At 32.6% G+C, this 14,217-nt stretch overlaps 1 protein-coding gene across 2 annotated transcripts in view; it reads left to right on the forward strand.

Moving 5' to 3' along the window:
* The window catches only part of LOC140452001 (probable G-protein coupled receptor CG31760), a 1,472,120-nt gene that overhangs the window by 420,592 nt on the left and 1,037,311 nt on the right, over window positions 1-14,217 (forward strand). For both annotated transcript variants that reach the window (XM_072546009.1, XM_072546010.1), the window contains exon 2: window positions 13,707-13,890. In XM_072546009.1, coding sequence (XP_072402110.1) covers window positions 13,707-13,890 — 184 coding nt within the window. The remainder of the gene's footprint in view (window positions 1-13,706; window positions 13,891-14,217) is intronic.

A 14,217-nucleotide genomic window follows, 5' to 3' on the forward strand; every position in this document is an offset into this window, starting at 1 on the left:
AACCAACGGTATAAGTCCAATTTTAAAGTGGAGGGTAAGTATAATCTAAATCCAAATTTTCAGGCAAATCAGTGAAGAAAAGGTATTCAATGACTTTTTTAATTATAACTATTCTAGTGGGTCAGATTTAGAGGTTAAACTGCAATAAAATCTTAAAATATGTAATTTAATGTTAACATTCATTTACTTTATTAAAAAATAATTTGTATCAATTACCTGCTTTAATTTAAATTTATACGTTTTTTTTTAATAGTGCTAGTTTTCACCGCTAAAAAATAAAAATCAACCACCGGCATAAGACCAAAAGTGAAGTGGAGGGTAAGTAAAACTTAAATCCAAATTTTCGTGCAATTCGGTGATGATTCGGAAAATTTCACAGTATCTCCGTATTTGACGTTCATTTATTGATATTATATACTTACGTATATTATATTATCTCGAGGACTCTTGCCTTTTGTTTTAATATTTTATTTGAGGATCTGTGTTCACATTTTGACCATAAATTAAAACGTGTAAATAAACATAACAGAAATACATATATCTTTTAAAACCATTCAATATTGTGTCGTAATCGATTCAAATACAAATAGCAATAAACGAAAACATCACTTTCATTCCACGTGACTCTCTCTCTCCTGTTAAATTAGATAGTGTTAACACAACACGCCATTGTCTTCACCGTAACAAAAAAGTAATTAATAATAAACACATTTCTTAGCGAAACCGAAAAAGGTCCTGTCCCTCAGTGGATCAATTTACCGAGCACTCAGGATGGTATGTTTCCGGTGTGTTATTGTCAGCTTAGGTCTTACCCTCACACGTCTTATTGATAAAATATTAGGGTGGTGGCATAGAAGAATGACGTTATACTTTTAAAATTCTGAACTTTCAGTAATTAATTATTAAGGTTTACACTCTCAAATTTAACTACAATTACAATCACATCAATAATAAAAATTATATCAATATAGTATCATGTATCATTGTATTTAAAGAAAACACAAAAATTAACAATAGATAGTAATAGAGCAACACATCTTTATAAAATAAATCTGACGAAAATTCACCCACTACCAATAGTATCTAACGCATAATTTTATTCGAGTTTTCAGTTTCTAGGACGACATACTCCTTCAGCTATTAATAGGGTGGCATGGTACAATGAATACACAAGGTATGATATTGCGCATGACATTTGACAGCTGGCCCAGGAGTGTGACGTAGTCAAGACCGCTCGAACCACCTCGAACCCATTATTACAGCTTAACGTACACATTAATTTTGATATTATGGTCAAAAAATGATCTAATTTTTTTTTAAATGTTCTGTTTTGGTTATAGTTGAATAAAAAATATATTTTCAGTAGCATAAAACCTTTACTTTTCCTAGGGATTCAGGAGAAAAATTTATTTTTGTTTTCATACATATTATACTACTAATATAAGCTTTTTTTTGTATGCAAATCCTTTGAAATTTAAAAATTTTCTGCAGAGGATATACTGTGAATAGGTAAATAGTAGTAGATTTGCGTATTCTGGTTCACTGTCACTCATTTCTCAGCAGTTTAACTGAAATAAAAAAAATTCGGTTGCCTGTAAAGTCGGTTTTACGGGCGAAGATTTTACGTAAAAACGTCTTTTTCTCGGTAGAATATTTATTGATATGAATATTATTAAATTGCACAATAGGAACAAGGAATTGCCGCTATAAACTCAGTTTCTCAACTTTTGTGTCAATCTAACAATTAATCAATCAATCATAGTTTACGATAATGAAATATTAGTGTACAATTATTTACCTTTATTGTTGTAGTTGTTGTAAATGACGAATCTACTCACGAATTGAAGACAAATCTCACGATCTCACGATTAAGGTCTTACATCTTACGATTTTTAAATTTTTTTTAAATTTCAAGTGTTTCTAATAAAATGCATGGGAGGAAATCAGCTTTTTTTAGATTGTCACCTTGAAATATCCATAAATTGACTGTATTTTTGTATCAAAGTGGGCTACTCCAATTAACTCAATTAATATACACAAAATAATATAAACAAAGCTTAAAAGGTTCTTTATGCTTTGAAAGTGGTTTATAAACAACTGAATTGTAATGTATATTTTACCGCCTTTAATAAATATGAAGTATAGACTAAATTTTGTGTAAAGAACAAACATTCAACAGACCTAATAGTAAAAACATATTGATTTAAGTGTGAATTTGAGATAATGTGCTGACAAAATGTTAAATCCTAAGAAAACAAAATTATGTTTTTATGTATATTCATTATACTTAATACTCTTGGGTAAAATACCTCATATCATATATGTCTTTAGACACAGTTAATAATTTTCATTGAAGTTTAAACTATAAAGAATGTTTACAATCATTGCTCAATATTAAATGGATAAATCCATAGCAATATTATAAAAGAATATAGGTCCCTAGGTAATTTCCTAAAATTATATCTGATACTGGTGGTTCCCCCTAAAGTAGGACACTGTAAGCACTCCACATTTTCACTACAGACACAACTGACGATACTTTCAACGATTTTCAACTTTTGCGATTCAACGCGCCTAATTCTCTAGTGCCGCGCGCAGCGGACCGATCATGTTTGAGTGGGAGAGAGACGCAAGGCATTCGCCGGTCCGGCGGGCCTCTCTCTCGTTCGGTGACTCACTGTAACAGACGTGAGCGGGCGTTACACTTTTTCTTAAATGACTCCGAGCCACAACCTAATTTAAGACGTTGTCACGTCAACAAAATAGATTACAATAAAGAAAAATCTATTTTACAATTCAATATGGCATTTTAAATGATTTATAATGAAATTTAGTAAAATAAAAAATATACACATTACTATAACCCACCGATTATTATATGCAAAATTTATTTATCAAACAATATAATATGAAAATAAGGCACAAATAAGTTCAAACGCAAAACACAATAAAGATCGACTTCAGACGACTTTACACCGGCAAGACAGAAGGCTTGTATAAAAACAAAAGTTCGACGATAATATCGGTTATCTGCAAATTGGAAGTTATGAGATAATAAATATATTTTAAAGTAACTCAATACCTACTGACTGAGTCATCTATTTTATAATAGAAAAATAATTTAGATATATGCTTACATATGTCTCTTTATACAAATATATCCACTTCGCAAGTGAATATTCCACATCTTAATGAACCATCGCTGTTAAAAATAGGTGCTTTTAAAAACATTTGGATAAACTGAGTGATGTGCATAGTTATGCAACTAGAAAAAACTCCATTATAATATCTTTCATTTTGTAGATTAACGAAGACCCAGAATTCATATGAATATATCATTTTAAAGCTTTTTAATACGTTACTGCAAAATTGTTATTTTGTTAGACAGCAACCTTAAATGGTTCTTTCATATCGATTTGTTAAGTAAGAAACTAGCCTCAGCCTGCTATGCAATTTGCAATAAGAACTGTTTCGGAAGAAATCAATTTAGCATCTTTCAGAATAAGATATTTTTCTTTGTTAAATCATGTTATCATTATTAAAATATATAATGTTATCATTATTATAAACAATACCAAGATAATTTTATGTTTGAATATTACAAAAGATGTCATTTAAAATGTTGTGCAATATTGTGTGACCTCACTACACTACAATATTTGATGGCCAGCTAGCTCATCCGATCTGAATAAAGTTGACTTTATCATTATTTATTTTGATTTTGTGTTTTGTTCAGTAGGTATATACGTACAAATTTTGTGAACCTTCAGTACCTACCAGTTTTTTGTATCTTTTTAAACATCTGAAATATCGAACTCTAAAGTATAAGTTAATTAACCTGTACCTACGTGTAATAAAAGATAATTAAAACTTGTTTTATAAAGGATATCTATGTTAACAAAATAACTGTACCAAAAATCAATAAATTTAAATTAACTTCAAAATTTTATTCATGATTAAAATATTATAATAACATAATTTTATCATCTCTTTATAATTACTATAATTAAATTAGCCAAATTATATAAAAAACTTAAAATTAAAAGTCTTTCCTATACTACATTCAAATGTTGCGGGAATAAGCGTTCTTGACTACGTCATGCGCGAAAGCGAATCGATTTTGGAACATTATGTATCATACCTTGTGTATTCATTGTACCATGATAGGGTGGAATGTCTTTTTATCGGAGAATTTATCACATTGTTCCAAAATTCCTCGGCGTAAGTCAAAAATTCATTTGCAAACTCGATACTCCAACACTTAATTCCTGCAGTTAAAAAGCTTTCTAGGAAGCAGCACGTTTTTTTTTTAAATTCGGCTTGTTTTAAACGTTGTAGAACTGTTCTGAGAAATCCTGAAAAAAATTATCAGATAGTGCATTCAGAATTTCCAGAAAACCATTCAAGAAAATTTTGATATCGTGGAAGATAGAAATATTGAAACAAATACAGCTGAACAATTTTTATTTCTTTAGGTAATGAAAAAAATTACATACCATAGCAATGGTTTTTTTTAATACTACCTGTATACCGAAATATATACATTCTTTAATTCCTTATTCATTTTACTTATTCGATCCGGATGTACTGCACGTTAGAGATTTTACTTGATCTAAAAAAATACATTTCTGTCATCTCTGAGTCGACCAGTATCAAAATCAACAAAACGCCATTTTTCCAGTTTCGAGATCTATCTATCTATATAAGGATTTTTACAGCTGTCGCCGCCTTCCTTCTTTCAGCCAACGTCTCCAGTCCTTTCTATTCTGCGATTCTTCATCTCTAAGGTCTCGTCTTTCCATGGCCTCATCCACTTCATCCCTCCATGATCTTCGGGGTCTACCTCTTTTCCTCCTTCCTCTTGGGCTCCAATCCAAAATCTTTGCTATCCAGTTTTGAGATATGTACTCAAAATATATATGTAATAAAAATGTAAGTGTACTATTTGTAACAATATGGCTTAAACCTCTTCTTCTTCTTCAAGTGCCATCTCCGCGGCGGAGGTCGGCAATCATCATAGCTATTCGAACTTTTGAGACGGCTGCTCTGAAAAGTTCATTTGATGTACATCCGTACCACTCTCTCAGGTTGCGCAGCCATGACATTCTACGCCTCCCTATGCTTCTCTTTCCTTGGATCTTTCCCTACATGATCAGTTGGAGCAAGGTGTATTAAACCTCTATTTGAATTTAAAATGTCTTGTTTTTGACCTACCAATTTTTCAGGTGATCTGAAAACAGATACATCGGAAAAGTACCAAAACAACCGTAGTGCCAGCACAAATCAAAAGCTTTTGAGTGCAGAAAATTGAAACTAAGTGAACTTACAGAAGTCAACAAACGATTCTGCTCCAATTCAACAAAGATTGCACAAGATGCATTTATATTAAATATGATTGAAATACAGGATGTAAAAAGACGACGTAAGCAGCAAGAATTGTAAGAAGCGAGATCCAGGAGATCAGCGAAAACAACGACGTGCAAATATCTTATTAATTTAAGTGATAATACGGTTGTAAATGTCTGCATTTCTAAATATATTTCGTATTACACGACAAAGAGTTAGAACAACCATTGACAATATATAAAAGGACAATAATGTACCTACTGAAAGAAGGGGTGGAGACAGAAAGACAATAAAATTTTTATCCCAAGTAATTATCCCACTACATAAAAAGGGAGATCAGATTTAATGTAAAATCTACCGGGCAATAACGCTATTAACTGTAGCATATAAAATACTGTCAAATATTGTGTATGACCGATTGAGACCATATCCGGAACAAATAGTTGGGGGATATGAATGTGGTTTCTGCAGGCAGAAGTCCACAATAGATCATATCTTCGTCTTGAGGCAAATCTTGGAAAAGATTAGTGAATTTAATATAGACACACATCATCTTTTCATTAATTTTGAGAGTGCCTATGATAGCATCCATCGAGAATTTCTGATCTATGCACTGAAAGACTTTAATATTCCAACTCAACTCATTGATATAGTAAAAGAAACGCTTAAAGTACAAAGCAAAAAATAAAACTCATGGTAAACCTCAGGAATGCTAGGAAGGCTGTTTCCTTTGGGTTTACATAAATCAAGTAAACCATTCAATTTTTTCTCATTTATTGGAAGCAAGCTTGTATACAGTCGAGGTAATTTTTTAGAATTATCGCTTTTGATTGTATTTCTTTTAGTCTTTTTTAAAGTTATTATTTTCAGCTCATTGGTATAGTCATATTTAAACTTCATTTTATGAGACATATCTGATAAAAAGTGCACTTCTTTCTTGCTTATCTTAAGCTTTTCTTCATCATTATCTTTATCCCAATTTTCTAATTTCACCTTTTGTTTTAAACTAAAAACGTTATTGTGCCATTTCTTTTACAATGTATGGCTTTCCAAACACTTTTGCCATGCGAATAAACATGATCCACTGATCAGGGGTGTATATTGCTGATTGCCGCTTTTTGGCATTTTCAATAACAGTAATAAATGGAACTATTTGAATATTGAGAATAATAGAAGCATAAAAAAACAAAGAGAAAATAAAACGTTTGCGGTTTTGTCCGCCACAGTTATCAAAGTAAAGAATCACCTTTTTTACTCCGGTTTCTTTTTGATGAATAAAAAAATGCAAAATGCAACTGCTTGTTTCGTCTGGCCTCTTTTCGCAAGAACCTTGTGCCACACATAACAATAGCCTTTGTTATTTCCCATATCATTAATTGTAAAATTATATGTGGCGAGTTTACTCTTGTATAAATCTTGTATAATAAAAGTCGCTCACAGCAGATTGGGGCGTTACGATGACTTTCTATAAATCGAAACAAGCGGCACAAACTGACTTATCATTAATTGCCGCCTCCTTATCTGCATCCTTTAAAGCTCTGGCAGCTATTTAATTAGAAATGTGTTTATCAAACCTATCTTTTATTGGATAGACAGGACTTGCTAGTGGATAGACTGTACAGAGGCTGCATTGGATATACACAGCAAACAATGAACCCGAGGTCATAACATCCATAAAGATCGGACGTCTGCACTGGATGGCCCATGTTGAACGGATGTTGGAGACTGAAACACCAAAACGTATAATGAGGTAAACACCATTAGGGAGAAAGCCAAAGGGAAGACCCAAACTTAGATACATGGAACAAGTGGAACAAGATCTGACAACACTTAAATTACCAACTGGAAAAACAAAGCAAGGAACAGAACAGAATGACGAAAAATCCTAGAACAAGCCACGTCCCAGAAAGGGTTGTCGAGCTACTGATGATGATGATGATGATCCGTGAAATGAACCTGTCAAGAAGGTTTTTTCCGGGAGGTGTTTAACAAAAATTTCAATTTAGGTAGGCTTTTGTACACCACTTACAGATATGTGTTCTACCTGCTTTGATATCTACCTGCTTTGGATTTTCATAAAGGAGCTTTAATATTATTTTTTTTGTGTCGTTCGTCATATAATTTTGTATCATCTGCTCTTCTTTTCGTTTTTATTCCATTTTTTTTTACTTTTCTGCCACATCTAAAAGTTCCAGTTAAATTATCTATTTTATAATATCAATAACAAAAAGGAGCTTCTTTAGAATACCGAAAGTCGTTTTGGGAATTATAATAGAATGGAAAAATACTATTCTTTGCTCTCACGGGACAATTCAACTCCTTAACCGTATATTATTACTTCTTATTTTATTCAAAATATTGGCTAATCTTCTCTGAACTGGCTTAAATCGCTTTTAGTGCTTTTAAAATATCTCCTCGCTGCTTTAGGAGCCACCAGGGATCCATTGCAAGTCAAACTTTCAGTAGTTTACCTATCGAAAATAACTTTAGCTAAGAGTTCTTGTCCTTAATACAAGTTTTAAAAAGAAAGTAATATACTATTAAATTACTTGGGAATCAGATTAATCTATTAAACTGTCTGCTCGAATCATGTGTCATAAAAGGTATTTCTAAAAACCATATCTGGTAATTACAAACCGTAAAAATATCAAGCCATCTGAAACCAATTTCCGGAAATATTTATTGTCGCTTTCTGAAATTAAGCACCCAATTCCGTGTGAAATTGTGGCCGGAAATCTTCCCCTATGCTTTTTTGTTTCCAATAAAACTAATTGTTTTTAGATATCGAGATTAAGCCCATTGAATTGCAAAAACGGTTTGAAATATACGCTATGCATCGTTTCGTAAATGAAATGTATTATATGCCCTAATATTCTAAGTAGGGTTGCCATAATATACAATTATCAAACTAAAGTTTAGGGTTTTAGTGTAAAGCCCTAGCTTCTTATTGACTGTAAGTGTATGACATATTTTGGCAATATTGCAATTTAATTTTTACTTCCTTTTAAGACTTTTATTTCCCTATATATAACTTTATATAACTTTTTCAATTTAAACTGATACGCAGCAGTGGCATTAGCAATTTGCCTCTTAAAAATAATTAAAAAGACTTATATCCACAAATGAATCAATTTTCATAAAATAAATCACAAAGCTTATTTGCCATTCTTAAACCTTAACTAAGATCATTCAAATTAAATGTCACGTTTGCAGTGATCGTTGAAGCCTTTTTTTCGATGGGTTGTAAATTTAACATTTTGTTTAAGTCGGTTTCAGGCAAATCTTTATCTTGCGATTCAAGCAACTTCTGAACGTCACTTGATTCTATCTATTCGAACCCATCTCGTCCTATTGCATTCGCAATTTCGGCATTTTTTAAAATTTAAGTTTGAACTTGAACAGATTCTCGCAATCAGAATAGGCCACACTTTTATCCAGTATGATTTCAAATGCGTTCTTGCAGTCATTCTTATATATTTACGGTCCATTTTGCTACATCAAATTGCTTCCAGCGTCCCATAAATAATTATGTCTCTTTTATATTTGGATGCATAGTTTCAAGTTCGCAATGATAACCTGGTGCATTTTTCAAAACTAGAACTGCTGTCTTAATTCTTTATTTTAAAACAAGTTTTAATTTCAAAACAAAACAGTTCTAAAACCAGTAACAAAAAGTAGCGGTTGTAATCCACGCTTTCTTATTAGCAGGCCAAAACACTAGTAGGTTGTCTTTATTTTGATTTTTTAACCTACAAGGATTGAAAGATCTATACAGGCATCTATATATCAATGGCATCTCAAGACGCATTAGAACAAAGCAGCTGTGTAACTCTATCTCTTGCTGCCTTAGGGGGCAGACTTTTCACTTTTAGAAATAAATACTTTATTTGGCATTCTCATCCAAAACAATGCAGTTTTTGTATTAAATACTTGGTGAGGTGTATATCATCCACGAGCTACCAGGTTCGCAAATTCTTTTGGATATCTTTCTGCTGCAGCAGTGTCTCCAACGATTTTAATGCTATGCAATAATTGTAGAACCTTAAATTTATTTAACCAACCGTCCGATGCTTGAATTGCTCCATATGCATATTTACCACCAACACTACCAAGAGATTCTTTAAAATGTGCGTAAAGACGCAGATACACCCTTTTTTGGTTGCAATAATAATGCCACTTCCATTTTTTTATTGCTGGATCACGGACAATTTTCGCTGACAGTAAAGTTAAAGCTACAGAGGACCTTATTTTATCCTCCGATTTTTTTATCGATCGATTGTTCGTTTGACTGAACAATCAGTTACTATCAAGAAGTCCTCATAGATACTTCGTCTTAGGACTAGCAACCTCCAGTGGAGTCTTACGTGGCCATATTATCTATTCCTGTTGTAACTTAGTTACTTAAAACATCTTAGTTTACAAAGTTAAATAATGTAACTCAAAGTTAATTTAACAACATTTAAAGGGTTTTTACCTATGTATTTGAAATTATGTATTGGAAATATGTATTGGAAACCATCAAGACACGAAAGCTGCAATACCTGGGGCATGTTATGCGTAATGAGAGATACAACCTACTTCAATTGATTATACAAGGGAAAATCCAGGGCAAGAGAAGTGTAGGAAGAAGAAGAATCTCATGGTTGCGTAACTTGAGGGAATGGTACGGATGCACATCAATTGAACTATTCAGAGCAGCAGCATCTAAGATCAGAATAGCCATGATGATTGCCAACCTCCGTCGCGGAGATGGCACGTGAAGAAGAAGACCTATGTATTTAGTGGCGTAAAGCATGTACATCCAGATAGCACTTAAAGCACTACAGGAATTTAGTTTCATTGTAGATTTCGTACATTTAGTTCAAGGCCCCTCTTATAAAACCAAGGAAGCACAAACTTCCTTAAATGCTTTGCATTGTTTGATCAATCCAGAGTCTCTGGCAAAAATTGTAGGATATACAAATGCTGAAATTTCTCCTAGAACAAATCGAAAAACTTACAAACTCGAAAGTGAATATTGACAAATTGCATGCACTCCTAGGACTACTTATTTTTGCTGCTGCCCAAAAATACAATCGTTTAGCGACAAGACAAATGTTTGTTGACAAAATTTCTGGTGCAATATATAAAGCATCTATGGGCCGGGAAAGATTTGAATTTTGTATAGAATGTTTACGTTTTGATGATACAATGTCTAGACCAAACAGAGAAGAAACAGACCTATTAGCAGCCATTCGTGAAATATGCCAAAATTACTGGTACTGGAAAGAAAGATACTGCGGACTATCTATGTGCCTTGCAGAGAGGAGACAATAGAAGAATGGAGAAGAAGACACAATGATAATCTTCAGACAGTATATGAAAATGAAAACATAGTACGCTACATTAAAGTAAACCGAATAAGATGGGCGGGCCACGTACTAAGATCGAGTGACGAAAGACTCCTGAACGCAATATTCTGGGAAAGGCCCAATGGCAGAAGGTCAGTTGGTCGCCCAAGAAAGAGATGGAAGGACGCAGTAGCCAGTGATCTATGCAAAATGGGAATACAGCAATGGGAAATAGCTGCCCAGGACCGACAAAAATGGAGGGAAATAGTAAACGTGGTCAAGACTCATATAGAGTTGTAGAGCCAAATAATGATGACGATGATCATCATAGCGAATTACTTGTGAACACTCCGTGGATAATTTTATTTTAATTGCAATACCTTTAAGCAAACGCTTTATCCTTCTTTAATAATAATTTGATTTTGCTAATTTGATTTTATAACCAATACGAGCAAAACAAGCGAACATAAAATATCAAAAGTGATACTAAGTAAATGTTGCGATAGGCTTGATTAATGATTTCTCTGCACCAAACAATTCTCCTTTTTACCTTATCCGATCTTAAGCACCCTGAATCCAGTTATTCTGGATGCGCTTGATGTCGTCCGACCACCTTGTTTGGGGGACATCCTCGATTACAATAAGCATCCTGTCTAGGTCTCCATTCTAAAATTTTATTGTCCCATCATTCAACTCTGATTTTGGTAACTTGTTCTGCCCAATTTTATTTTAGCGTTGTAATTATTTTAATTGCGTCTAACCAGTTTTTCTCCTATTTGATTTGAAACTCTACCTCTGAGGGATATATTCAACATTAACCTCTTCATTACTCTCTTTGCCACATGTATCTTATTGATTACTTATCTGGTAAGAGTTGATGCTTCAGCTCCATAGTTAAAAACTGGGAGTATAAATTAATCAAAAACCTTTCTATTCAAGCACATGGGAATATATGATCTAAAGACTTTCCTCAGTTTTCCTTAAGCTGCCCATATTAGTCCTATTCTTCTGTTTAACTCTGATATTTGATTGTCCCTTTCTAATTTAATCTTGTGGCCCAAATACTTACAGGTATTCTCTATACTCCACTCCACTACGACCAATACACTCCCTCCGGAGGGTCAGGATTGAAGATAGATGTTCAGCAGTGGACATAAAATGGCTGATGATGATGATGATGAGCTAAGGTGGACGTATCTTAACGTAAGTTACCTATCCAATATAAAAGAATAGCCTTAAGAAAAATACGTGTCCACTCTTGTATATGCCACTAATTAAATTTGTATTATTTTACTATCAATTAAACTTAAAGTGTACTAAAATATTTATGAATTTGCTACAGGCAATAGCCCTTGCATATAATTTAATCCTTTCATACATTAATATGGAAACAGACAACACTGATATATTAATCTAATATCTATCATTTAGCTTTGAGATTAAATCTACAATATAGTGATTTGATGGGATTAAATTATGACTGTCCTTGTTGCAGATTGATTATTGTATGTATAATTTATTAATATTCAAAATTAATTACAGCGACTTTGATTTAAAAACACAGAACTGAAAACTGTTGTAGTTGAGCTTGGCTCGAGAACGGCTAACAACGAATTTTGGTGTTATACAGTCTTTGAAAAATTACATCAATTAATCCAAAATATTTATTGCTTTAGTCAGCCAAGATGCACTGAAGACCTAAAAACGGAACCACTTATTAGTAAGTAACAGCTTTAGTGATGAGTTGTTCACGAATGATCCGGATCGAAGACCCGGCTCTTTACATTGAGCCGAAAGACCCGGATCTTGTAATTACGACAACGACATGCAGCCATCATACAGCACAAGTTGAAATTTAAAATGACAAGCGATGAAGGAACCCGATCTGATTTATTACAAGAATTTTTATGATATAGATTGAGTTGTTTCTCATATTTAGAATTAAGAGGGTCCGCATAAGTAATAATATTTATAGTAATAATACGTTTTACAATATTGTATCTTCTTATTAATTCATCTATGTAAGGGAACTAATATTCATAATTTGATGGTGTTTAAAAAGACGTCCTTTTAAGTATTGTTTAATATTAAATTGTTAACATAAATTAAAATTGTGTAAATAACAGCAATACAAATAACTGATACAAATTTATTATGTAGGTACTTAAAAAAATTACGTATAATTTATAAACAAACAATAACAATAAATGTAATAAAAAAGATACTAAAACTAAAACAAAACTCATAAAGCAACCCAGCTCTTTTCTTAAGAAAAAATGGTGAAAAAGTATGAAAAAAAGTTAGTCCAGTCTCTGATATTCGTCAGCCAAGATTTCTTCCAAAGTCTTTTCTTCCCTCTATTCTTTTTTGCATGATTAGTGAAAGAGAGTATTTATCGTTTCGAAGTAACACTTCTTCGTTTGAGACTTTATTTAAAATATATATTTATAAATAAATCACTTAGTTTTCGTAATACAGATACGAAGAAAGCTGAGAAAACACTAAACGGCAGCCAATTAAAATATTTATAACCCTATAGGCGTGTATTTAGTTGTTTACTCTTACTATCGCTTCTCGTTGGATAGATCTTAATAGATTCAAGGTTCCAAAGAGAACGAAAACACACAAATTATTCGTTGCATTGTCTTTAAATCTTTCCGTTGTGTATTTTATTTTTTAGAAATTTCTTACATTTCGAAAATTCTTATGTTGATCCGTTGTTCCATTTGCTTTCCCTATGATCCAGTTTCCTATAATCTAGTTTATTTAGTTTTTTCTTACTTCTTTTTTCATCCTTTTTACATTTTATTGCATATGCTCTTATTCTGTCTCGACCCATTCTGTTGATGCTTTAATAGGAATTTAATTTCCTTTTGAAATACATACATTTAAATTATTAACAATTTTACCAACATCAACTCAACAGAGGAATGTTATGCTATTATACTTTTGAGTAATAGAAAAACAAATGAAAAATTTTGGTCTAGTGAGTAATCAAGTTGATATTAAATACATTTTTTTATTTTTCAGGATACAAAGCTTACAGACATAACAGCACTGCAATGGGAAATCGAATTGCTCAAGAAATCCTCTCAGTACGATATGAAGACGGGAAATGGTCTAAGCCGTATTACGACTGTGGTGGAGGCAATATCTGGATGTTAACGTACACCGTGCCCTTCTTTGGATATGTCAACAGCACCTACATATTCAAGTAAGTGACAAGCTTCACAATATTGAAAGTTAATGTTTTGCTTATGATTTTTTTTTTGGAAGCCGCTTGTTATAGCCGGTTTTACTACAGCTAGTTGGTTTATCGTACATAATCCATTCGTATAACCTTCTGATAAAGATTTTTGGCCCAAGCTGTAAAAAAAACGTGCATTATTTTTGAAACCAGCACGTTATGAACGACAATGCCTGAAGTGACCTCCAAGTGTGTATGGTGTGTGTTTTTGTGGCACTTTTAAGGTGCAAAGATGGTGTTTTTAATGGTGCAAAAATGGTGATTATTTTTATTTTTAGTATATTAAATCAAAAT

Source organism: Diabrotica undecimpunctata, chromosome 10 (genome assembly GCF_040954645.1).
Source record: "Diabrotica undecimpunctata isolate CICGRU chromosome 10, icDiaUnde3, whole genome shotgun sequence".
Classification (NCBI taxonomy): domain Eukaryota; kingdom Metazoa; phylum Arthropoda; class Insecta; order Coleoptera; family Chrysomelidae; genus Diabrotica; species Diabrotica undecimpunctata.